This window comes from Cibotium barometz, chromosome 43 (assembly GCF_041138505.1).
Source record: "Cibotium barometz isolate CiBa-2024 chromosome 43, ASM4113850v1, whole genome shotgun sequence".
Lineage (NCBI taxonomy): Eukaryota > Viridiplantae > Streptophyta > Polypodiopsida > Cyatheales > Cibotiaceae > Cibotium > Cibotium barometz.
This window is the reverse complement of record NC_141088.1, coordinates 22,402,754-22,426,679: the sequence shown is the minus strand read 5'-3', so window position 1 is coordinate 22,426,679 and position 23,926 is coordinate 22,402,754. Positions and strand designations below refer to the sequence as shown.

At 42.1% G+C, this 23,926-nt stretch overlaps 1 protein-coding gene across 1 annotated transcript; it reads right to left on the bottom strand.

Moving 5' to 3' along the window:
* Positions 1-9,737: 9,737 nt before the first annotated feature.
* LOC147613699 (Transducin/WD40 repeat-like superfamily protein) lies at positions 9,738-22,042 on the bottom strand. Its single transcript, XM_086781677.1, has 5 exons — positions 21,141-22,042; positions 11,083-11,152; positions 10,743-10,980; positions 10,501-10,574; positions 9,738-10,221 (listed from the first exon to the last, which is right to left on the bottom strand). The coding sequence occupies exons 1-5, from the start codon at positions 21,824-21,826 to the stop codon at positions 10,165-10,167; spliced, it is 1,125 nt and encodes a 374-aa protein (XP_086637803.1). The 5' UTR covers positions 21,827-22,042; the 3' UTR covers positions 9,738-10,164.
* Between the last annotated feature and the right edge of the window lie 1,884 nt (positions 22,043-23,926).

The window sequence follows — 23,926 nt, the reverse complement described above, 5'->3', positions numbered from 1 at the left end:
ACTTCCCTATCATCAAGGAAACTTCTAGCATGCACACTAACTAACCTAGGGAGTTTAAATGTGCTAATGTTGAACCTTAATCCAATGGCAGCTTAAACTTACCAGTCCTTGAGGCCCATACTTCAAGAATAACCCTCAATCACATCTACCATGCATTGGACTAATCTTGTGCCTCTAATTGTGTCACCAGGTTTTAAACCCTTGGTCCTACTGATTTCTACAATGGCTGATCCTATGCCAAAACAACAATAATTGGTCCAACTTTCTTGTAAAATCTTATATCTCCAATTGTGCCACCAGGTTTCAAGCCCTTTGTGATGCTAATTTCCATGGGAAACGGTCCTATGCCAACTACAACAATTGGTCTAACTTTCTTGCAAAACCTCGAAGATGTTACCCCAAAAATCTCATAATTCCTAGATGAACAAACTCTAGCAATATTGATTAATCTAGGAAGTGGGTTGCATAAGGATTGCATGGTACTCTAACAAATGAAGGATCTTCACGTGACCCAAAGGAGTCGTCGAGACTTATAACCATAGAAATTTCCAAGCTCATAATATGATCGATCTACTGATCCTATGTAATTCATGTAAATGTTTGAGCAATGTTGTGAAGCATTTGGAAATCTAGATTCCCTATGAAGGTATGTGCCCTGAATCTATGTTTAGTGGAGGCAAGGCCATTAGATGGTTCATCATGTTAATGCCTACGCTAGCCATCAAGGTAAATTTTAAAACTCTAAAGAATTTCTTTAACTATGGACTCTCTAAATAAGGTCATAGGTGGAATGCTACAATGAACTCTACGGGATAGAGAAGATACCTAACAAAATTATATGGGATTACATCTTATGCATGAAAACTCTGAACTCACAATGTGAGGACTTGGAGAAAATTAATGATACCCAAATGAAGCGATGTTTCCTGGGATTAAAGACAAACTTGGAGGTCATAGGTGAAATGCTACAATGAACTCTACGGGATAGAGAAGAGACCTAACAAAATTATAAGGGATTACATCTTATACATGAAAACTCTGAACTCACATGTGAGGACTTGGAGAAACTTAATGATACCCAAATGAAGCGATGTTTCTTGGGATTAAAGATAAACACTACACAATTTGATCATAGTATCAAATCTAAATTTTGTTGATCAATGTTGTAGAGAGGAAATCCATTTAGATGACAATATGATGGAAGATACCATTAATATGAACTCTTCCTCATCATGAAAGCATTGATCTCAGATATGTCCATTGCAAAGTCTTATAATGTGTTACTAGAAATCTTGGGAAGACACTATATAAGAAAGGAGATGAGCTAGACTGTCAGCAACCCTTATGAGCCCTTTCTATTATAGACCAAACTATTACATTGTTGTTGGATACAACACATGTTCTCCTGCTATTTATCATTATACGGGTTCAAAAGTCAAAGGGTAGCATGTAGCCATAGTGTGTGAACATTCCTTGTAAGTGTACTAATATGTACTAGTGTGTGTTTGTGTGAGAACAACCTCTTAGGATTAGATATTATGCAAGTGTCCAAGTGTATAGGATGCTTCCTTGGGAAGAACTAGTGTCCAAGTTTGATTGAGTCAAAGGATAAGGCTTTATACCTATAAAAGCATGTATTTTGGTGAAGGTTTTATTAATCAATACAATCCTCATTGAGTTGTGCAATCTTGTTCTCTCTTGAGCAGTGTTACTTGTTACTTCTCTCTCTCTCTCTCTCTCTCTCTCTCTCTCTCTCTCTCTCTCTCTCTCTCTCTCTCTCTCTCTCTCTCTCTCTCTCTCTTTCTCTCTCTCTCTCTTTACAGTTCAGCTCTGTCTCCTCACCATGGATATATTTGATCCTCCATAGCCATGCTTTTTGCTAAGCTGCACCAATATCCAATAATTGTGCATATTGCAAGCATCAACATCCCAATTCACATTGTACCCTAGTTGGAATGACAATGAAGAGGAAGTTGAGAATGTCAAGGGTCTCCTCAAGAAGAAGCTTGACATGAAGGATTTGGGTGAGCTAAGATGCTTTCTTGGCATTGAGGTCATCAAGATGCCTGAGAGCATATGGCTTTCACAAAGATAGTATACATTGGACATGTTGTCCAAATATAGTATGGCTATGTGTAAGCCCATTTCTATACCATTGGATCAAAATGGCAGGCTGAATGTAAATGTAGTTAAGATTTTGTGAATGCCACTATGTACAGGAAGATAGTGGACAGCTTGATTTACAGGACAATCACCAAGCCAGACATGAACTACACAGTTGAGTTAGAGAATCAGTTTATGTAGGACCCTCAAAAGCACAGTCGTAGGTCTATGGATACACTGATGTAGATTGGGCTAGTAGCATCTTGGACACAAGATCTACTAGTGGGTTATGTTTTCCTTTGGGGAGTGGTGTTGTTACATGGAGCAGTAATGAGAAGCAACCAAGAGTTGCCTTATCGAGTACAAAGGCAAATTACAAGGGTGCTACGAAAACATGTGAGGTAGCTTGGTTATGCCAACTACTTGGAGATTTGGGGCTGCAATGTGAAGAGACAGATTATCATCTATTTCAACAACCTTAGTAGTGTACAATCGGCCAGGTACCCAGTGTTTCATACACGGACAAAACACATAGAAGTCCATTATCACTTCATGAGAGAGGTGGTCTTAGCAGGAGATGTTGATCTCCTATAAGTCAGCATAAAGGAGCATGCATCTGACATTTTCAGCAAGGACTTAAGAGGAAAGAAGCTTTGCAAATTTTGCACTATGCTTGGAGTCTTAGAGATAGAGTTGAGCTTGAGGGGGAGTGTAGAGATATCAACCTTAACACGAGCTGACACACGCGCCTAGGTGACCGTTCCACATGTACACCACAAGCATGTTTGGAAGATGACATGACGGATCTTTGCCAATGATTCTATAGCTAGACTCCACCTACCTAGTGCAATCGAGTTATGCCATACTTATCTTGCTAGCTCACCTACTTAGCGTGTTCACATTATGGACCTCTTGTACATAGTACTCTCGTACTTATGTTATCTTTTGTAGACCTCTTTTGCGAGCACAACAAGGAGAAGAAACTTTTAGCCTTCCATCTTTGTGTGTGTGTTATCCATTGTTGTAAGAGCTCAAGCTCTCTCTCCTCCCCCAATCTTGTTAAGGTGACACTCATGACGCACCTGGACCGTTACACATTTACACCACTAGCATGTTTAGTAGCTGACACGATGGATCTTTGCCAGTGATTCTATAGCTAGACATCTACCTAGTCCAACCAAGTTATGGCATACTTATCTTGCCAGCTCGCCTACACATAATGGATTGCATGTACATAGTACTCTAGTACTTATGTTGATTTTTCACTTACCTTTTATAGACCTCTTTTGAGAGCAACAAGGAGAAGAATATTTCAGCCTTCCATCTTTGTGTGTGTGTTATCCATTGTTGAATCTCTCTCTCCTTCCCCAATCTTTTCATGCAGGAGCTTGATTCGTTCACCACCATCTCATATACATAAGAGATCTTTTGGAAGGTAATTTTTGACACCGCCCAGGAGCTTGATTAAATCACCATAGCCAAGATAAGGGCAAGAGAAAAGGGAAACAGTAAAACTTCATGTAGGAATCCCAAATCAGGTGATTCTGGCTCAAATGAAGAGAGAGAGAGAGAGAGAGAGAGAGAGAGAGAGAGAGAGAGAGAGAGAGAGAGAGAGAGAGAGATTGAAGCCAATGTTGATGATCTTCCAAGAAAATCCACATGCAATGAGATTTTTTTCCTCCTCCTTTGCTGATTTTGCATTAAAATCAAGAAAACCCTAAACAAGATCAAGAACCCCTTAGCAATTTCAAGAAATTGATAAAATCATCAACTCAAGGGCATTTTTGCTCAAGAAGACTCCCAAACATAGTTAGAGTATGGATATTGAAGAAACTTGAAGGAAAGATTCATGAAATTAGGGTTTAGAGGTTTTAGAGATTCCCTACACCACTAAACCCAAGAAAAAGAACAAAGCATAGTATGATATAAAAGAAAGAGGGGAACACTCATAAACCAGAGTTTACACGGTAGCACTCATAGAGGAGGGCTCGTTTTCTTCTCAAAAGGGAGAATCCACCATAGCCAAGAGCTTGAGCTCTAAGAAGGTAAAAACCTATGATTGTGATTAAGATAATGGTTAACAAGAGCTTAGGATCCATATTGCCTTATATACTAGGTCACCCTTTCACACTACACTTAAAAGTTTCACTGTCCATGGCCACAAACTTCTATCCATATACAACCCATGGCCTTTGGCCCATGTTTTGTCCATGGTTACACACACTTATTTTACTTTGTTACAATTTAAGTTGGAAACTAAAAATTAATCCTTACTTACTAATCTAGAGAAATTTTGAGCTTAAGCTAATATCCAAAGTCACTAGTGCAAATTGAATTAAAATCATGAATGAAAACAAAGAGATTAAAATAAAAGTTAAGAAAAAACTAGTGGATTATTAAGAGGAGATTCAGTTTAAAAACCAAAAATTGACACTGAAACAAGAAAAACTAGTGGATTTTAAAGAGGAGATTAAGTTAAACACCAAAAAAAAATAACACCAAAATAAGGAAAAATCTAGAAATCAAAACATATAAAAGATTCAAAATCCAATGTTAAGCCAAACATGTTTCATGGTGTATCGCTCCATGCTAAGCAATGGTGAGACTCTATAAGTTATGGAATGAAAACCACGATTAGCAAGTGCGATATCATTCTCTGACAATTACACCACATATATAAGTTTATCCTCCTATGTACGAGGGTCATTAGGGACAATGCCAAGCTCTTAGAGTAGCTTCACCATTTATGTACTGAAGGCTGCTTCTCAACAACAACTAGTCCCACGCTTATTGTCATATCAAGTTTATTGGATTGGAGACAAAGGTATCAATACACACACATATGCAACAAGCAAGAAGAGATAGATAGAAGCACAACACTCAAAGTAGACTCGTGAGAATGAGTGAAGCACAAGTAAAGTGACATCAGTAAGGTCACTTACACACTCATTCATAAGAGTGTGTACACACACTTGGGGGATAAAACCTTCTAAAACGAGGAAAAAAGTGCTCTGATCCATTATTAGCCTATGTCCACATATCACTATCATATAAATGGTTAAAAATCCCCCTTGTGTAATGATGATGTGAACACGTACAAATCATGTGGCTGATCAATCTCCAAATGGCAATAAACCTAAAGCTTTGAAAAGCTTCAAACTTCTTTCATGAGAGAGCCTTTGTGAACATATTTGCCACACACTGTCGTGTGTAGAAACATAAGCAAGGGTAATCTCTCCTATAATGATTCTCTTTCTAACATAATGATAATGTACCTCAACGTGCTTTTTCGTGCGAGCATGAAACACTGGGTCTCTTGTAAAATAACCACTAATGTATTGTGGTTATTAGTGAAGATGAAGATAGAGGACTTCTTTCCAACACCATACACACTCCACAATCGTTTAAGCTTGTACTTAGCTTCATAGACACCATTGGGTTCTCTTCTTATTGAGCCATAATATACATGAATCACTAGTAAAAGCTACTAGCTTGTACTTAGCTTCACAGCCATCGTTGGTTGCTCTTCTTGTTGAGATGTGATATACATGAATCACCAATAAAAGCCACTAGTGAACAGTCACGTGGCATAACATCCAACCCAATACAATTCATTGAAAGCATGCAATTGAATATTACCCCCCTTAGCGCAGAATATCCCTACTCGCTTGTTGGTAGCCTACTAGCTTGTCAATGCCTACTTCTACAAGATTGTGCATAAACTTGCTCAACTAGGAGACCCCAAATTGAATAGATAAACGAGGCACCCAACATCCTGCTAACAAAGTGATGCATCAAATGGTTCACCTATATCTTAAAAAACTGAGCCTAGCACCTATTTCTATTGGTGTAGTAAAACAGGCTTACAGTCTTTAAGACTAAACCGTGTAAGCAGTCTCTATATGGACTTTGACTACAATATCACAATACCATCATGTTGCGGCGGCAAAGAGGAGAGAGAGGGGGAAAGAGGGTATAGGTGTGTGTGTGTGTGTGTGTGTGTGTGAGAGAGAGAGAGAGAGAGAGAGGAGTGTAGGGGAAGACATAGAGAGAATGCATGTGAGAGAGACACACACAAATATGCATCTATATGAGAGTCATACATAGACGCATGTGCACACATGCACACCATGCATACACGTGCACACAAATACACACACACACACACACACACATGCATACACGCACATGCACTCACTCACACATGCACAGATGCATACACACGCATGCAGTCACACACACTTGCATACGCGCATACATATGCATATAAGCAAAAACTTCATGCCACAACAATGCACGGGCACCTACTTGTATAATATAAATTCACATATGTAAAAATATTAGCGTTTGAAAATGAGAGCCAAGGTGTTCAACTCTTTGAAAAATAAAACTCATAATCAAATAAAAGTTGCAACATTCATATCTATCTTCATGATCTTATATAATAATAAAAAAGATAAACACAATGTTATATTTCCAAGGAGTAGTACATTCCTTCAGCTGACTGCATGGGTCTAGTTAAATCCACCCAAGTTGATCCACCGTGTAAAATGTTGCTCCACCATGTAAAAAAATGATTGTTTATAAAAAGGAAAAATTGGATGAGGGTATACATATTTAATTACTTAAAACAATATGTAAAATTGGAAGATGGAAAAAGAAACACAAGATACGTAGTGGAGAGCAACAACAACAAAAAAAAAACCAAAAAAAAAGCCCACATACTTCTTTAGCCGTTAAAAAGGGTATAGTGTGAAAGGGACTAAAATCCTAAAGCTGTAAGTATGTAGAGATTAATTGTGGCTACTTAATGCGCCAACATGTGGAGCACCTTCTCTTTCTTTATCAAGTTTCAAATTATAATACTTGCCATTTAATATCTTTTATGAATAATAAATGCTTACTTGTTACTATTTGTTTTATTTTTTATGTGAGAGAGGGTATTGAATCCATATGCCACAACAGGAGATTTGAACCATGTACCTCCCATTTGAGAGACAAGGGTGCTACCTCCGAGCTAAAGCCCAAGAGGTAAATTAGTATTTGTTATTGTTCACCCTTGCAAATGGGAGTGAAGTAACATGTATGAAAGCAGGAACCAAGAATAATCATATATGCTACTTTGGAGTCCTATTTGTTACTTTGCAAACTTGGAGATGGGAGTGGGGTAGTGTGTATGAAAGTAGGAAGTTGGAACCAAGAATAATCCTCATTTGGTATGGGCCCATTCATGCACATCCACAGTGCCCATATTATATGCACTTGATAATATGGAAGGCATCTCACAAATTATTCTAATGCTTACGAGGGTACTCTAAGGTGAAGATAAACATGATCATCATGTGGAGGCTGAGGTGTTAAGAAACAACTAGTCGGCCGTGCTCCATACATCTCCACCAAACTCCAAAATTCAGATTCTACCCCAGCCTCCTCTTCTCGAACCTCCAAATTCATCTCCTCCAAACCCCAAAACTCAAATTCTACGCCAACCTCTTCGAGCTACCTCCTTTTCTCGAACCTCGAAATTTGTGCCACATGGCGACTTTGTGAAACTCTTAGTGTTGTGTGTGAAAATAATATAAAGATGATAGAGAAGAGTTGGTGGAATAATCAAACCCCCTTTTTTAAGTTCAATTATTGCGCCCACACTTCACTTTTTTTATGAATTGAAAAACGGAGACGATAATGGATAACAGGCAAAAACAAAAACATCAGCAGTACAGCTCTGCTCTGCTCTGCGCTCTCTCTCTCTCTTTCTTCTCTCCATTTCAAATTCGCAACCTAATTGATGGGATATGAGGCTAAGGCCAACAACCCCCCTCCGCGCAGGGGGCAGGTGAAGGTAGCCATAGCTACCAACTTGGCTCGCTCGCTCTCCGGGCTCGTCAAAAAGAACACCAAGGCCGCCTCTCCTCCTAACAGCCCCAAAGGCTAGTGATGCTGCTGCTCAGATCATTAGAAGGTGCTTCCAAACTAGATAGTGCGAGGCTAATGCTTGAGAGTTGTTCGTTAAGGATGTACATGTGCGTGATTAAGATGGGATCTTGGGGATGCACATACAGTCAAGATGCAATGTTTGTCCCAACCCATGTCCTGGATATAGAGAGTGGAAGGTCAATTTACAACACTTACAAACCCTTTTTCGTTCTCCCTCTCTTCATATATATATATTAGTACTTAACTCGCACGTTGTTGCGGTATGTAAAAGACATAAAGAAACGAAACACAAGAATGAAGGCTAAATACAAAGGGTCAATCGAAATACAAAGGATCAATCGAAGGAATTTTTTCCTCTTATTTTTTAGATATCCAAGATTTTTTCTCTCCTCTCCTTGTGCCTTAGTTGTCCATGGTTAATTTGTAATAATAGATATATGTGTGTGTGTGTGTGTGTGTGTGTGTGAGAGAGAGAGAGGGAGAAGAGAAGAGAAACCCATGGGATGCACATAGAGTGAAGATGCAATGAATGTCCCAACCTAACTACTCAACCCATTCTCTCTCTCTCTCTCTCTCTCTCTCTCTCTCTCTCTCCATGTGCCATGGGTGTGCAATGATTGTCCCAACCTGCATTTTGTATTTTAAAAAATGTGTAAGGTCAATCTACAACTCTTACCAATCCATTTCCTATATAAAACTCTCTCTCTCTCCCTCACACACACACATGGTCAAAATAAGTTCAAGTATAGCCAAAAATGTCTGCCCATTTTTTGAAAGATGATGATGCCATCAAAGTGAAAACACCATCACCATATAGATGTAAACAAGTGTCACTTCATCCTTGCCATAACTTTTCTAAGTTCAAATTTTAAAACACAAACACAATAAAAGCTCATAAGAACACAAAAATCTGAAGACAAGTCATGGAGCTTTTCTCATAGTTGCATCTAAACCAGCATATGCAAGAGTGATGATAAGGGTGTGTAGTTCCACACATTTGTTGTATAATAAGTGATTATATCAATTCTTCATTAAATTATAGCTAATGTTTATGCATGTCATGACATGACATTGCAATATGTATTCTTGCATTTTTATGGCAATATTCATATGTTCCAATGGAAACCATATTGGATACTTATCAATGTAGGAATTAAATTACCTAATCCATTGAGCGTTTTGAGTCTCTGTAATTTCGAATTGTGCACCCTGGCAATGGCATGTGCCTCAAGCATATTTCGGGTAATGGGTGCTACTTGACTATGTACTCCCAAAAGAGGCAAGAGTAATTGCTTTTTTAGGAAGGTATTATCAAAAGATGAGCTTGTTCAATGTTGTGTACCAATGCCCTCAAACCTAAATTATTACCTCCATATTCATGTGTTTTTGAAATCAACATGTGAAGCTCTAGACTAGTTACTATTAACTTTTGGATGGAGACTAGTGGCATTCCTTTGGAGATCATTGTGATCAATTTATTTGATGGGATTGTGTAGCTATGACAAGATCTCTTTAGCAAGTCTTGATGATCAAGAACTCATGTAAGTGATGATAGTAGACGAGAATTAGTGATTTAATAGAACCGATCTAAGATGATAAGTACAAATGATGATGAAACTTTCACCATATCACCGTCAGATTATGCTCGTGATATGTCGTTGACTACTTTAGTTATAGCACATGCTATAAAAGATTAGTTTCTTTAATCCACCATGCTCTATTGAATGTGAACAGAAATTTGATAAAATATCAAGTTTCATTACCTTTCTTCACACAATCGACCACGACACTCACTCACAAGAAAGCCTAGCATCCTACTAGCACCACTAATTCATTATTAGGCAGTAAGTTCAGCCCCCCCTCTTCAGCAAGAATACACAAGCCTAACTGTTTGATAAGCTGCAGTTTCAGACCAAAAATGGACATAAATAATCCTCCCACCACCACTGGTTCATAGTTAGGCATAGTACAAACACAGCAACAAACACAAGGTAATTGATCCACTCAAACTGTTAAAAACCCCCTTTTTGTCCTGCTTTTGATGAGACTTCATAATCATAGAAAGCTTTGCAATGACATAGCTGGGCACCAACAAAGCAGATCCTTGGGCCATGTTACCAGGTCTCACAAGGACCTTTTTATATAAAGCAAGCTTTCGAATTCCAAGCTACAGATTACATCCTGCACACACACAAATTCAATTACAGATCACAAGATTTGAGCATCACCTTTCAAAAATTATGCCTTTCTGAACTCACCTCTTGGGGTTTGAACTCACGACCTCTTGGGGATGGTGAATTTGTGTGCTAACCACTCTTAAGTGAGAGCCCACCAATGTATGTATGTATGTGCACATATAAATGTATGTAAAGTATGCATACACAAATATATACACACTCCAACATTACCTTTTGCAATACAAAGATTAATCAAAATTAATCCTATGAAAAGCTTGCTTACACTGGCATTTTCTGGATTAATATCAAAGTTATTGATAGCACAAGGCTCCGCCAAAATCTCCCATGGAGCTTCACCTGTTACCAACAATTACATGAGAAGGACGTTTCACCTCATCACTAGTACTTTCACTTATTTATTTACTTTAGTTGTTTATTATTCTTTTATTCGCTTCATCTGTTTATTTATTTATATGTACATGCATACATGAATACACATCAAAACAAATCATATGAGCATCACACCTGTTTCTACAACTCCAAGTATGCCATCTTCTGAACACATCATTGCTGGAGGGATCTTACTTGACATGGGATTGCTCCCTGTAAATGAGAAAGGATCAAATTTGACCTCCCATACATCACTCTCAGCCATGCTGTCTCCTATAAACTGCCCTTTTACATCCAAGGGACCAGAAAGCTGCATTGGCTCCTGCTGCCATCGTAAATCCCAGGCCAACACAGTACCATTGGACCCTCCCACCTTCAAAAAAACACCAGTAATGCAATATCACAAAGATAATTTAGGCCTCACTGCCCTATTTCCATTATTTGCATGTGTATTCATCTCAACATACATTCTTACCACACAAACATGTTTTCGTGAAGGATGCACATCAACCGAGTGAATGCTTCCAGCTCCTGTCCCAGAGGTCCTGAAATTTAAGTGACCATAAACCAAAGGAAGCATTACAACCATGACAGCTGCACATCAATCTCCTACATCGACAAGCACACAATGCAGAGCTGTGACTGTAAGTAGTAGGCTAGTCAAGAATTTGGAGCTGAAGTATGAAAGAAAAGCAGGGTCTTATGGTCTCCGTTCTTGCTTGAGACTGCAGTTTCCTGCACTTGCTTTCACTGTACACAGAAATTTGCCATGGCTTTCTCCTTGCTGCACATGGCCATCTCCTCACTGCTCAGGCCTTGTTATGGTGCTCTTAATGATCTCGTACCCACCCACTTAATAGCCAACACGGCTCTTTTTTGCTGAAGCTTGGAAAATTGCTTTGGTGCATTTGAAACAAGAGAGCTTCTCGCACATGCTCGTTCTTGGAAGATGGAATCAACACTCGGACCGATGTGTTTGAGGAACTTTCAAGGCATAACTTGTACATCAATAGCAAGAAGAGTGGACTCTCTTTTTGTCTGAGATTCACTACTTGGACCACGGTGTCCAAGGTCGGAAGTCAGATAGATCCAGCCAAAATAAAGGCTATCTAAGCTTGACCCAAAATGAACAGTCTACCAGGTATAAGTTTTCTTGGTCTTTGTTCACACTAGCAAAGGTCTCTTTGGCACTTTGTGCATATAGCCTAGTCACTTTGACCAAGAAAGCTATTTTGAGATGAGAAACCGCCGTCAAAAAAGCTTTCTTTATGCCACTTGGGGCATACCAAGAAAGGCTTTCAAGCAACAGTTCCAAGGGAGAATGATCCTCCAAGGGGTGGAGTGAGAGTGCCAAACTCAATACTCAAGAAAAGAAGACCAGAGAAAGTGTTCAAAGACAGGACATGAAGGGCTAGGGGACAAGATGGAACAGATGCATAGATCTTCACCAAATTTGGAGTGGATTTGGAGACCAAGCAAGGTTTCCAGCCAAGAAGGGAAGGATGACGGGTTTGGGAGTCCAAGAAGAGAGAAAGGGATGATGATAGTCATCCAAGAATAGAAGTTGGAATCGCGCCATCAAGTTTAGCAGAAGGGGATGTCATGTGCAAGACATGTGCATGCTCATTCCCAGGGCTATTTCCTGAAGGGCAACATATAAAGAGGACTTTTAGGACCTGCAGCAGCTAGGCATGGGTAGAAAGACTGTGGAAGAACCCATGAGGCTGTCGGCCAGCATTCATGGAGGAATATCTATGTCAGCTGCAGCAAATGGGGGACCTCGCCGACAACAAGTACGCCAGCCCACTAGTGTCTTCAAGACCTATAAATAGGATTGCTTAGGCTCCTTGACATTCATTCGGTCCTTCATGGGCTGTCATTAGACTAGGCATAGACTAGGTGTTTTCCACCTTTTGAGGGGCAGCCAAGGGCTTGCCAAGAGGTACACCTTTTTGTACTATATGAATATACTGAAACTCAACTACCTCTCTCTCCTCTCCATCTCTCTTGCTTGCGTTTTGCATCAAGTTGTTCCAGGATGGCGTTTATGGCTGAAAGAAGACTCCCAAAGCTTCCGCATGTGACATGCCTAGTGCCCATAGTAGTTAGAAAACGCGTTTCGGAAACATTTCCTTGTAGAAACACGTTTTTTTCAAGATTTTTTTGACTTTTTTTTTGCCCCAAATCTAACGTTGAAATATGTGCGACTCTTTTGATAAAGTTTTTTTTAATTTTTGTGTGCCACTTTTCCTCATCAAGGCTGATTTATTTTGTATTGATTATGGGCATTGGGCCATGACTATTGATTCATCATGATTCATGTGACGTGAACACTTCGAACTTATAAGTTTTAACCTATGTAGTGTCATGTATGGGTTTATTTTTGTGTGGCATGGAATGATGGATGATTGGATCATGGATCATGGATAGTGGACCATGGTCTTCGAATCATGATCATTTGACATTGATGATGGATGATTACGTGGTTTTTGTTATTTGTGATTCAAAGATTGTAGGCTTCAAATTGATGTTTCCATGTATTCTATGCATTTAGTGTTATTTTTACATATTTTATATAGTATATATTTGAAATTTCGTACATGCAAAAACCTGTAGGTAGGAAACTTTGGGCTGATTTTACGAAACCCGTTTGACACGCGTTTGAAACTTTTAGGAAACCCGTTTCAAACAATCCCCTAACTACTATGCTAATTTCCTAACTCCTACATACAACCCACTACAAAATGTATATATCTCGTGCAAATCCCCCTTGTAGATCAATCCCCAAATGGAATCAAGCCCAAAGCTTTTCGGAAAGCTTCGAACTTCTCTCAAGGAAGCGCCTTGGTGAAGAGATCTACCACATTGTCGTGTGATGGACAATAGATGAGGTTAATGTCACCTGCATGAAGCCTCTCCCGCACAAAGTGATAATGCACCTCTATGTGCTTGGTCCATGCAAGAAAATTTGGATTTCTCGCAACCATAGCACTCTGACTATCTATAAGAAGGGGAGTAGCACCCTGCAGATGGCATGCATAAAGGTCATCAAGTAACCTCCTCAGCCATATGCACTCATTTATGGCTGTGAAGACTGCTCTGTACTAAGCTTCACATGAAGAAGCCGCCAATGTAGGTTGCTTTTTGCTAAGTCATGATATGGAATAATTTCCCAACAAAAAGCAAAAGCCATTGGTCGACTCTTGTGTATCGTAGTCACCAGCCCCCTCTGAATCACTGTAAAAACTGAAAGTCACCCTATTGTGCACAAGTAGATGAGGCACCCCACAGCCTAGCTAGCATCAAAAGGCTCACTTGCATCAAAGCTACTGAGCTTTATACATGTCTCAATTGGTGTGGCAATAGGCTTGCAATCCTCTGTGCAAAACCTTTTCAAAAGTTGAGACATAGCTATGCCACCATCCTACTACATAAACTGAATGCCTAGATAGAAATGTAAACGGCCAAGATCTGACATCTCAAAAGTCTTCAGTAATTCAGCTTTAACAGTTGTAATTTTTAGCTTATTGTTCCCTATCAAGATCATGTCATCCACATATAAGATGACTATCACAACATTTAAACCATCTCTCTGCACATATACAGTACTCTCAGTAGGACTATTTTGGAATCTCTGGCTGGCCAAGTGTGCATGAATCTTCTCAAACCAAGCTCAAGGAAAGGGGGCATAAAAGGGATCAAACAAGGCTGGAGATGATCATTCCAACAGCTCTCAGCTATCTTACATGAGTCGGCTCAAGCCACCTACTTGTGCACTACCTGTCAGCAAAACCAAGCCTCTATTGGACCCATACCCCAAAAACAGCTGGTATGATTAGGAGTGCAAAGCCTACCGTGTGCAGATTCACCAAGACCAAGCAAGGAGCATCATCATGGCACGACAAGCACAATGGAGATCTAGGCAATTTACCAAGCACAAGAAGCGGGAATTCTAGGCCAAGAGGGAGTTCTACAAGTGTTTCTTGAGTGCAAACAGCTCCAAGGCATGGCAGATGCTAGAGGATAGGAGGCCCCCCACCCCCATCACCGAACCAGTCACATGGCACAGGTATGCCCAAGGGATCTACGATGCCCCAGATCAGCCCACCTTTGATATCTCATAGATCCACCAGCCAGCCATATCTTCGCCCTTCATGATGGCCAATGTCACAAGTGTTGGGTTTTATGCTGTGTATGCACCCAGGGGAGTGCTAGTGATCATCAGAAGGTTACTGGGGCACTTTTTACTTCAATTAGTGGAGGTTTTTTTCCCCCAATTTTAGCTTAGTTTCACTTATAATGGTTTATAAGTGATTTGGTCCACCTAGCACACTTTATGGCCAGACCATGTGAACACACCTTTTAGGTCACATCTTTATGTGGCTATTGTACTTCATTTTATCACTACTCAATACATGAGAAGTTCACCTGCTTTGCTCTCCGTACACAGTCGCCTAGTACCCGTACAGTACGTGCAGGCGACCTGTTCTATTCCATACCCTGCAACTGTCCATACACTCGCCGTCAGCTGCACGCCCAGTTCCGTACAGTACCTGCTGCGCACCTGTTGACTGATGTTTCCGTACAGTACCTGTTGCGTGTACCTGCAGCTCCGTACATCCGCCCTACAGTCGACCAATACTCTGCTCTGGACAGCCTGTAGTCGACCTGTACCTGCACTGTACCGTACACTTGTTCTGTACAGCCTACAGCCGCCTGTACCTGCAAAATCACATTTGTGGTAAGCTTTACAAGTTTTGAAATTTGGGCATTTTCTCTGTGAAAGTTTTTTGGCAGATACAGGGAGGTTTCCTTGCAAAGAAATCTCTACAAGCTTTTGCAAGGTTTGGGTGTAGTAACTTTGGGCATTTTTGGGCATTTTTGGCACTGTGCGAGCCATTTTTGTTGCTCTACTCAGTCAGTGGTGCATTGTGTTGCACATTCAGAGGATTGAGAGTGCAGGCATATTTGGGTCAGCTGTATTCAGTGGAGTACAGTTGCTTTCAGGGTTATTGCTTCTGGGTTTTTTGATACACAGGTACAGAATTGTGCACTAGCATAATGGCAAATCAACAGCAAAGTGATGTGTTCACGTACTTGTCTAAGGAAGACAAGTTGGATGGCATGAACTACTCCTTGTGGAGTTTTATGCTGAGAAATGTGCTCGTGGCAAAAGGTCTTTGGGATTTTGTTAGTGGTGATGAACCACGTCCAGGTCCATTGGCTCCAGAGACTCCTCCCCAAGGGGGTGCTCGTGGAAGAGGACAACAGGCACAGGCACCAGGTCAACCTTTGCCTGTTCAAAGATGAGGAATGCTGTTGAGCCCCTTAAGTATCAGGAACTTGTTGCTCTCTTGTTACAAGAAGAACAAATCAGGAAGAACATGAATATGAACACAAGTGCTGAACAAGCATTTACGACAGGTCAAAAAGGGAAAGGCAAATCTCAGCCAAAGAGTTCAAATCAGAATTCAGGTGATGGTGGTTCATCTCAGGATACCAAGAAAGGTGATGGACAGCCCAAGAAGAAGGGCAAATGCCATTACTGTAAGAAGCCAGGTCACTACATCACAGAGTGTAGGAAGAGGATTGCCAAAGAGAAGGCAAAGGAATCTCAGATGTCTGTAAATGATGCCTCTAAAGCTCCTCCGGAGACTACTTCTTTTGTTGAAGACAGGGATTACTGTTTCTACACATGCAGTTATGATGCCTCTTGGTCTTCACAGGCACTCACTGTGACTGAACATGCATGTACTTGGTATTTTGATAGTGGTGCTTCAAAGCATATTATATCTCGCAGGGATTTGTTTTGTCATGTAGGCCCTGCCCTTGTTGGCAAAACTATTCACTGTACCAATAATGCTTCATATCCAGTTCATGGCATTGGGGAGATTCAGCTCATAGCCATTGATGGCTCTATTCTTCGCCTTACAGATGCCTTATATGTACCAGGGATAAAGAAGAATCTGTTGTCCATTTCTTCTTTAGCACAGTGTGGTATGCAAGTCAACTTTGATGATGACAAATGCATGGTCAGAGACAAAGCTAATGCCTTGACCTTGATGCTTACTGGTACATTATGTCATGGACTCTATCAGTTGGATGCATTTCAGCCAGTGGATCAGTCTACTTATAATGCATTCACTCTTACTCCAACTATGGTTGATGCGGAGTGTTATGGCATGCTCGCATGGGACATGTAAATTTTGGTAGTCTTATGCTTATGCAGCGACATAACATGTTGTCAGACCTACCTCTTATGAAGAAGCCTCCAGATCACATATGTGAAGGATGTATTTTGGGAGAAATGCATCGGTTTTCCTTTCCACGTGATCAGGCTCTACGAGCAACTACAAAGTTGCAGCTTATACACAGTGATCTTTGTGGTCCCATGCAGACGTAGTCATTAGGAGGTTGCTTCTATTTTGCTACATTTATTGATGACTTCTCTCGTATATGTTGGGTCTATCCGTTGACACAGAAATCACAGGTATATGATGCATTTTTGGCCTTTGTAGCACTTGCTGAAACAAAATCAGGATGCAAGGTTAAGACTCTCCATTCTGACCGAGGGGGGGAATATGTGTCACACATGTTGAATTCCTTTCTTGAGAGTAGAGGTATCAAACATCAGTATACTACTCCTTATACTCCACAACAGAATGGGGTTGCAGAAAGGAAGAATCGGTCACTCATGGAGATGGCCACATGTATGTTAAAGGCAAAGAAGCTACCACATATCTTTTGGGTGGAAGCTGTTATGTGTGCTTGCCATATTTTGAATCGATGTCCCACAAAGGCATTGGTTTCCATTACTCCTTTTGAGGCTTGGCATGGCCGCAAGCCTTCGGTATCACATTTTCGTACTTTTGGGTGTCTTGCATATGCACACATACCCAAAGAGTTGAGGAGGAAGTTGGATGATAAAGCCACAAAATGTATTTTTGTTGGGTATAACCGTGAGAGCAAGGGCTACCGGTTATATGACCCACTGTCCAAGAAGATATTTACTAGTCGAGATGTGATTTTTGATGAAAAATCAAAAATATCCATGGCTGGTTATGATGCAAATCAGGCTGAAAATGATGTGTTTGAAGGTCTACTACCTATGGAGTTTCATTCCACAGTTGGTGATCCAACCCATGAGGGTGCAGGACAGCCAGCCAATCATGAAGGTGGTGCAGAAATTCAACAGCAAATTGAGCCAGAAGTTGAGCCACATATGGGGCAACAGGCTCCACAGGTCAGACACATACCTAGATGGTACTTGAGGACATTACAGGACAGCCATCTAGATGGTCTCTTGCTGGTCGTACTCGTAGGAAGACACGGATCAATGAGCATGCACACATCATGGATTTAAATATGGTTATAGCAGCCAGTTTACAGGATGATGATGAGCCTGATTCATTTGAAGATGCACGAGACAATGTGCATTGGAAGAAAGCCATGCAGGATGAACTTGATTCTATTCAAAAGAATCAAACATGGGATTTGGTTGATCTGCCCAAAGGCAAGAAAGCCATTGGTACTAAGTGGGTCTATAAGTTGAAAAGACCTGCAGATGGATCCATTGAAAGGTACAAAGCCCGTCTAGTTGCAAAGGGCTATGCACAGAAGAAGGGCATTGATTATGAGGAGACATTTGCTCCTACATCCCGTATGTCAACACTTAGGTGTGTCATTGCATTGGCTACACATCGTGGTTGGGTTATTCATCAGTTGGACATCAAGACTGCTTTCCTACATGGGAACCTCGAGGAGGAAGTTTATGTACATCAGCCCATAGGTTTTGCAGAACATGGTCATGAAGGGAAAGTATGCAAGCTGAAAAAGACCTTGTATGGTTTGAAACAAGCTCCACGAGCTTGGTATGCAAAGATAGATGCTTTCCTGCTCACTCAAGGCTTTGTGAACAGTCCATCACAAGCCACTTTGTATGTAAAGAAAGAAGAGAAAGATCTGCTGGTCATCAATCTATATGTAGATGATCTTTTGCTCATGGAATCAAATGATGACAAAATTGCAGCTTTTAAAGAGATCCTGCAACAGACATTTGACATGTCTGATTTGGGGCTCGTACACTACTATTTGGGTATACAGTTTGTGCAGGATAACAGAGGCATTGGGTTGTTGCAATCTCGGTATGTTGCTAAACTTCTGGAGAAGTTTAAATTTCAGGATTGCAAGCCTATTAGCACTCCTATGGAGCCTGGGATGAAACTGTCACTACAAGATGACAATATTTTATTTGATGCCACTACATATGCTCAGGCTCTTGGGTGCCTTATTTACTTGTATACTACACAGCCAGATATTCAGTATGCCGTATCTCAGTTGAGCAGATTCATGCACAGCCCGCGATTGTCACATTGGCAAGCTGTGAAGCGTGTATTTCGGTATTTGCAGGGTACCTTGTCTCTTGGATTGCTTTATCCTAAGGGGGTGACATGCAGTTATATGCTTACAGCGATTCAGATTAGGCTCGTGATTTTGATACCAGACATTCCACTAGTGGAAATTGTTTCTTTCTTGGCTCTTCATGTATTTCTTGGCTAAGCAAGAAACAGACCACAGTGGCCACTTCGTCTTGTGAGGCAGAGTACAGAGCAGCCTACACTACTACCGTTGAGTGTGTCTAGCTGCGTCGTCTCATGACTGATATGGATATTTCAGTGGAGGAGCCTACACCCCCTGCCTGGCCTGATTGCCTACGTGCGCTTGTGCGCATACTTGGCCACCTGCACAACATAGGGACGCTTGAGCCAATCTGCGCACCAACACTACCTGCGCTTGCACACGTATCTGGCCCGCCTGCGACTGCACATGGACACCCTTACCTGCACCTGCACACATATCTGGCCCGCCTACGACTGCAGATGGGCACCCTTACCTAGCTACGCATACAAGCGTTACACCACAACAGCCGGTGACCTCTCTCTCTCTCTCTCTCTCTCTCTCTCTCTCTCTCTCTCTCTCTCTCTCTCTCTCTTACAAAGAGCCGACAGACTTTTGCTTTTTCTCTCTTTCATAAAAGTTCACACAGTTGCATAACGCATCCAGTCTTCTTCTTTGTAAACAAACAACCCAACTAGACCACAATCTCTACCATCACGGACTCCTACGATGAAAAAGCAACATACTTAATCTGAAAGACAACAGTATGCACAGAAAAAACAGCAAGCTTCTCAAACTCATACCTTTTCTTCGACCTCTTTTCTCTACCTACCGACTTGCTCGTTCACGAGGCATGCTCTGATACCACTGTCAAATCCCATAGGATCTCCTTGTGGAACGCTCCTGGTACAAGACTCGAAACCTGCAAATAAACCAAACAAACAAGACAGGGGTGCAGGCCTAACTCACCTCCCAACCTCGACAACCGTGGGCAAGCCCACAAGACTTGGTTGTCCCCATCAAGCCACGAGCTGAGCTAACTAGATGGACGTACCGACCAATCTCTACCTCGTGACATCTCATACCGCCACGAAGCTACCCTCGTGGACCTCGAGACTGCTGCCGGCCTCGGCTGCATGAAGCAAAGGTGCACGTCTGCACTAGATCCACACTCCTGACCATAAAGCTCTCACAAAGTCACGCGAGACTCTATATGATTAATGACTAACCTTGGCCACCCTTTTATAGGCTCTTGGCCGGTCATCGGGCGTCCACACTTGGGCGCTCGCCCGTCCATACTTGGATGCCCGCCCGTTAGTCTATCCCTAACTCAGCTCGTCAATCAACCTGCCTAGCTCCAAGCTTCCACAAACCTCAAAGCTAGTCTTGTGTGCGTGTAGCACACGGTAGATACACACTGTGCACATGACAGCAACCAGCAAGATTGAGTGTAGAGTGTGCAAGCAAAGATGGCACATTGAAGAGCACACGTACATTTGTGTGTCTACACTAGGCCAAGAAACACACCAAAATTTACATTAAAAGCTAGATAAAGAGAGCAACCATGCATTTGAAGGAAGGGAAACGTAGTCATAAAAGCCTGCCCCTCTCAACATCGACACAACCCATTGGATGCCTAGTTTCTTGGACCCTTGAGCTATTAAGTGCAGCATCAGATCCAAAGCCCTTACATGGATTGACTTACACAGCATGGATCAGATTGAAGACATGGCCATGCTTCATAAATGGATTGCATCCTCAAAAAGGGATTTTTAGGATGAAAGGCATTCCAGTTGGTATTGTGAATTATGCACCTCTAACCTGTAAGTGGACAATCATCCTGGTAACATTTGATATTCAAGCTACATAAGCCACTCTTGTAGCCATTACAAGAAGGAAAACATGTGTTTGTATTGGCATCAAATGGGTTGTACTCAGTCACTGAGGCATGATATGAACCCGAAGTTTTCATGTATGATCAAGGTTGTAGGCATGATAGATGCCCAAAACTTTTAGTATATTGCTTGGATGCCATAACTTTCTATGTAATCATACTGGCACTGAAAAGAACACAAAGCATCTGTTTAATAAATCGTTTGATTTGAAAAAGCATGTGTTTGATGCATCAGGCCTCACCATTTGTTGGTGATCTGCACAGCCCCGCCTGGTCGTCGATGGTCCCACCACTGCAAAGAAAAGCCAAGGCCTGCAGTCACAAATTCAGCAGGGGAAGCCCAGTGGGCAGCTGTGAACGAGGTCAGGCCATGGTTGTCCACAAGACATGTATGCCGGAGCTGCGATTCAGCAAGCTTGGTGAGGTTAATTCTCCCATCTTCACCAACAGAGACACAGTCATGGGTGTCGGACTGAAGATCCATGCCGGAAACAGCTCCCTTGTGCAGAGTTGGGGAAGCAAGGGGGGGGTGGGCAGCCGCAGTCGGCTGCAGCAAGGGCCGGAGAAGCTTGGTGACTATGAAGGAAATGGTGCCGGAGAAGCTAGCGGCAGCCAGAAGAGCCTGCTGCGACAAGAGGGGTGAGGTCTTGAGGGCTGATATGCGGGCGGGCTGGGGCCAGGAAGCTTGAATCTGGAGCGTCGGCGCTTCATCGGGCGGCAGAGAGGAGAGCTCAAGGGTGGATATGCCTGTGTCGGGGTCCCAAAGGGCGATGGCCAGCGACTGTTGCCATGCCGTTGCAGGGGGCATCCAGCGCACAGCATCCACATAACGGCCCTGCGGGATCCTCCATAGTTCTGTCCCTCCTGATAACGAAGCCTCCGGCGTTGCCCTCATGGTCGGGTCTGCCACAGTCACCGCCATATCCATCTCCGTTGCCTCTGTCGCAAAAACCTAATCTATAACCATGCTCTGTTGCAAAAACCCTAATTCTTCCTGTGTTGCCAACCCATTTCGGTAGCTTCCTGTGTGGCAAAACCCAACCTTTAACTTCCCTGGTATGCAAACCGTAGCCTTCTTAGTGTCTCTCGTAGCTTGCCAAATCGCTGTTTCTCAACTCCCGCCACTCCCAGCCATTTTAAACCGTGGCTTTGCCATAAAACTTACTAATAAGCACCCAATTACTTTTTGGGCTTGTGAACCATAGAAAAATGTTTTTTTTTGTAAGGTATATGTGGCAGCTATAATTAGGAAGATTTGATTTTGTTTTCGTTCTCTGTGCATTTCTAGATAAATCAAATCCAGCATCAAACCCTCCATCAAACGAGCCTTCCTGAGTTGGAACTTGCTGCTAAGGCGGAGGTGGGGGATTGTGTTTCGCAACATGGGCAGGTCATGCTCTGGTCGAGGACCTGCTAAGTCTGCTGCATGAGCGAGTCGAAGGAAGGGTCGAGTGTCGGGACCTTAGAGGTAGCTACCACTAGGGATAACTAATATACTTCGAGAGCATAAGAACTTGGCATACTCCGTTGGTATATATCCTACACCGTCTTCAAATAGAAATACCTTCTACTAAGTCCTCTAAGAATCTAGAAATCACTCACCACATTTTAACAACTAATTTAAAACTTAAACCAGTCAACTGTGTGTGAACATGCAAACAATATATCACCTCCCACCGCCACCACTGGTTGCTCCACTTCTGGACTACTGGCTCTCCATACGCTGGTCATTTTTTTCAAGGTGATGATGGTCGTTTCCCCAACACCTACTGCAAGAGCCCAAGGGGCTGGTGGCACGACAAAAGTCCAAGGGTTGGGAGCGGAGATGGCTGCCAACGGGGTGGGTGCTAAGGGGGTGGTGGCAGAGATACACGAGGCGCCAAGGGGGTGGTGGCCATATACACACACACACACACACACACACAATATCTATATCTAAAGTTCATAAATATGATCCACCTCTCACACACACACACATGCATGTGCAACAATACATCTTTCACATCATACTACTTTCACACATACATGCACCCACATATAAATCTTTATATCAAATGCATCTACATTTGCGTGTGTTTATATGTGTGCACCCTTTTGAGTAGGGTATACATTTATGTGTATTTGTGTGTGTGTGTGTGTATGTGTGTGTGTGTGTGTGTGGGAGAGAGAGAGAGAGAGAGAGAGAGTATATAAATACTATATAGGGAATGTATGTGTGTGTGTATACATAAGTGTGTATCTATATGCTTATGCTCTCTCTCTCTCTCTCTCTCTCTCTCTCTCTCTCTCTCTCTCTCTAAAACTATAAATTTGTGAGCCAATTATATATTCCGAGTTGCATATATGTATGTATGTATGTATATATATATATAAATTACACACACATATATATATATGTATATTGCATACATGTGTGTGTGTGTGTGTGTGTGTGTGTGTGTGTGTGTGTGTGTGTTATATGTATGTATGTATATATTGTGTGTGCCCCCCCCTTCCCCACTCTCTTCCCAACCTTGTGCTTCCCTCCCTCCTGGATCCCCCCCCACCCCCCAACCACAAAACCCCTCTCTCTCCCCCCTAGGGTAATGTGTGTGCATGTGTATGTACGTGTGCGTATTTATGTGCATGTGTCCCTCTTGTCCCCCTGCCCCTAGGGTTGTCTGTGTGTGTGTACGCGTGTGCAATATTAGCTAATTCTAACCCAAAAAAAAGTGTGTGTCATTTTTGGAGCCCCCTCCTCCTTGAGGTCCCCTATCACCCACCCAACTATCTTCCCCCTCGCGGGGTAGTGTGAGTGTGTGTGTCCTTCCCCCCCCCCTTTCGCCCCACTCTCTTATCCCTCACGTAGTGGAAATGTGTGTGTCTTGCCTCCCTCCTATCCCCCTTCCCTGTTAACGAAGTAGACTTGGTGTCACATGCACGTGGGGGATGGGGCCTAGGCACTTGGGCTTAGGGTCATTTACTTGTGTGCCTTTGGGAGCCTTGGGCTATATAATACATAGGGTTCATGGGCATTTTACAGACATTA

Excerpts from the sequence above, each read along its gene's own strand:
- LOC147613699 (XM_086781677.1), bottom strand. The coding sequence starts at position 21,826 with ATGGATATGGCGGTGACTGTGGCAGACCCGACCATGAGGGCAACGCCG. Across the intron at positions 11,153-21,140 it reads GTGCAGATCACCAACAAATG|GACCTCTGGGACAGGAGCTG; the intron begins GTGAGGCCTGAT and ends CTTAAATTTCAG. Across the intron at positions 10,981-11,082 it reads CACGAAAACATGTTTGTGTG|GTGGGAGGGTCCAATGGTAC; the intron begins GTAAGAATGTAT and ends GTTTTTTTGAAG.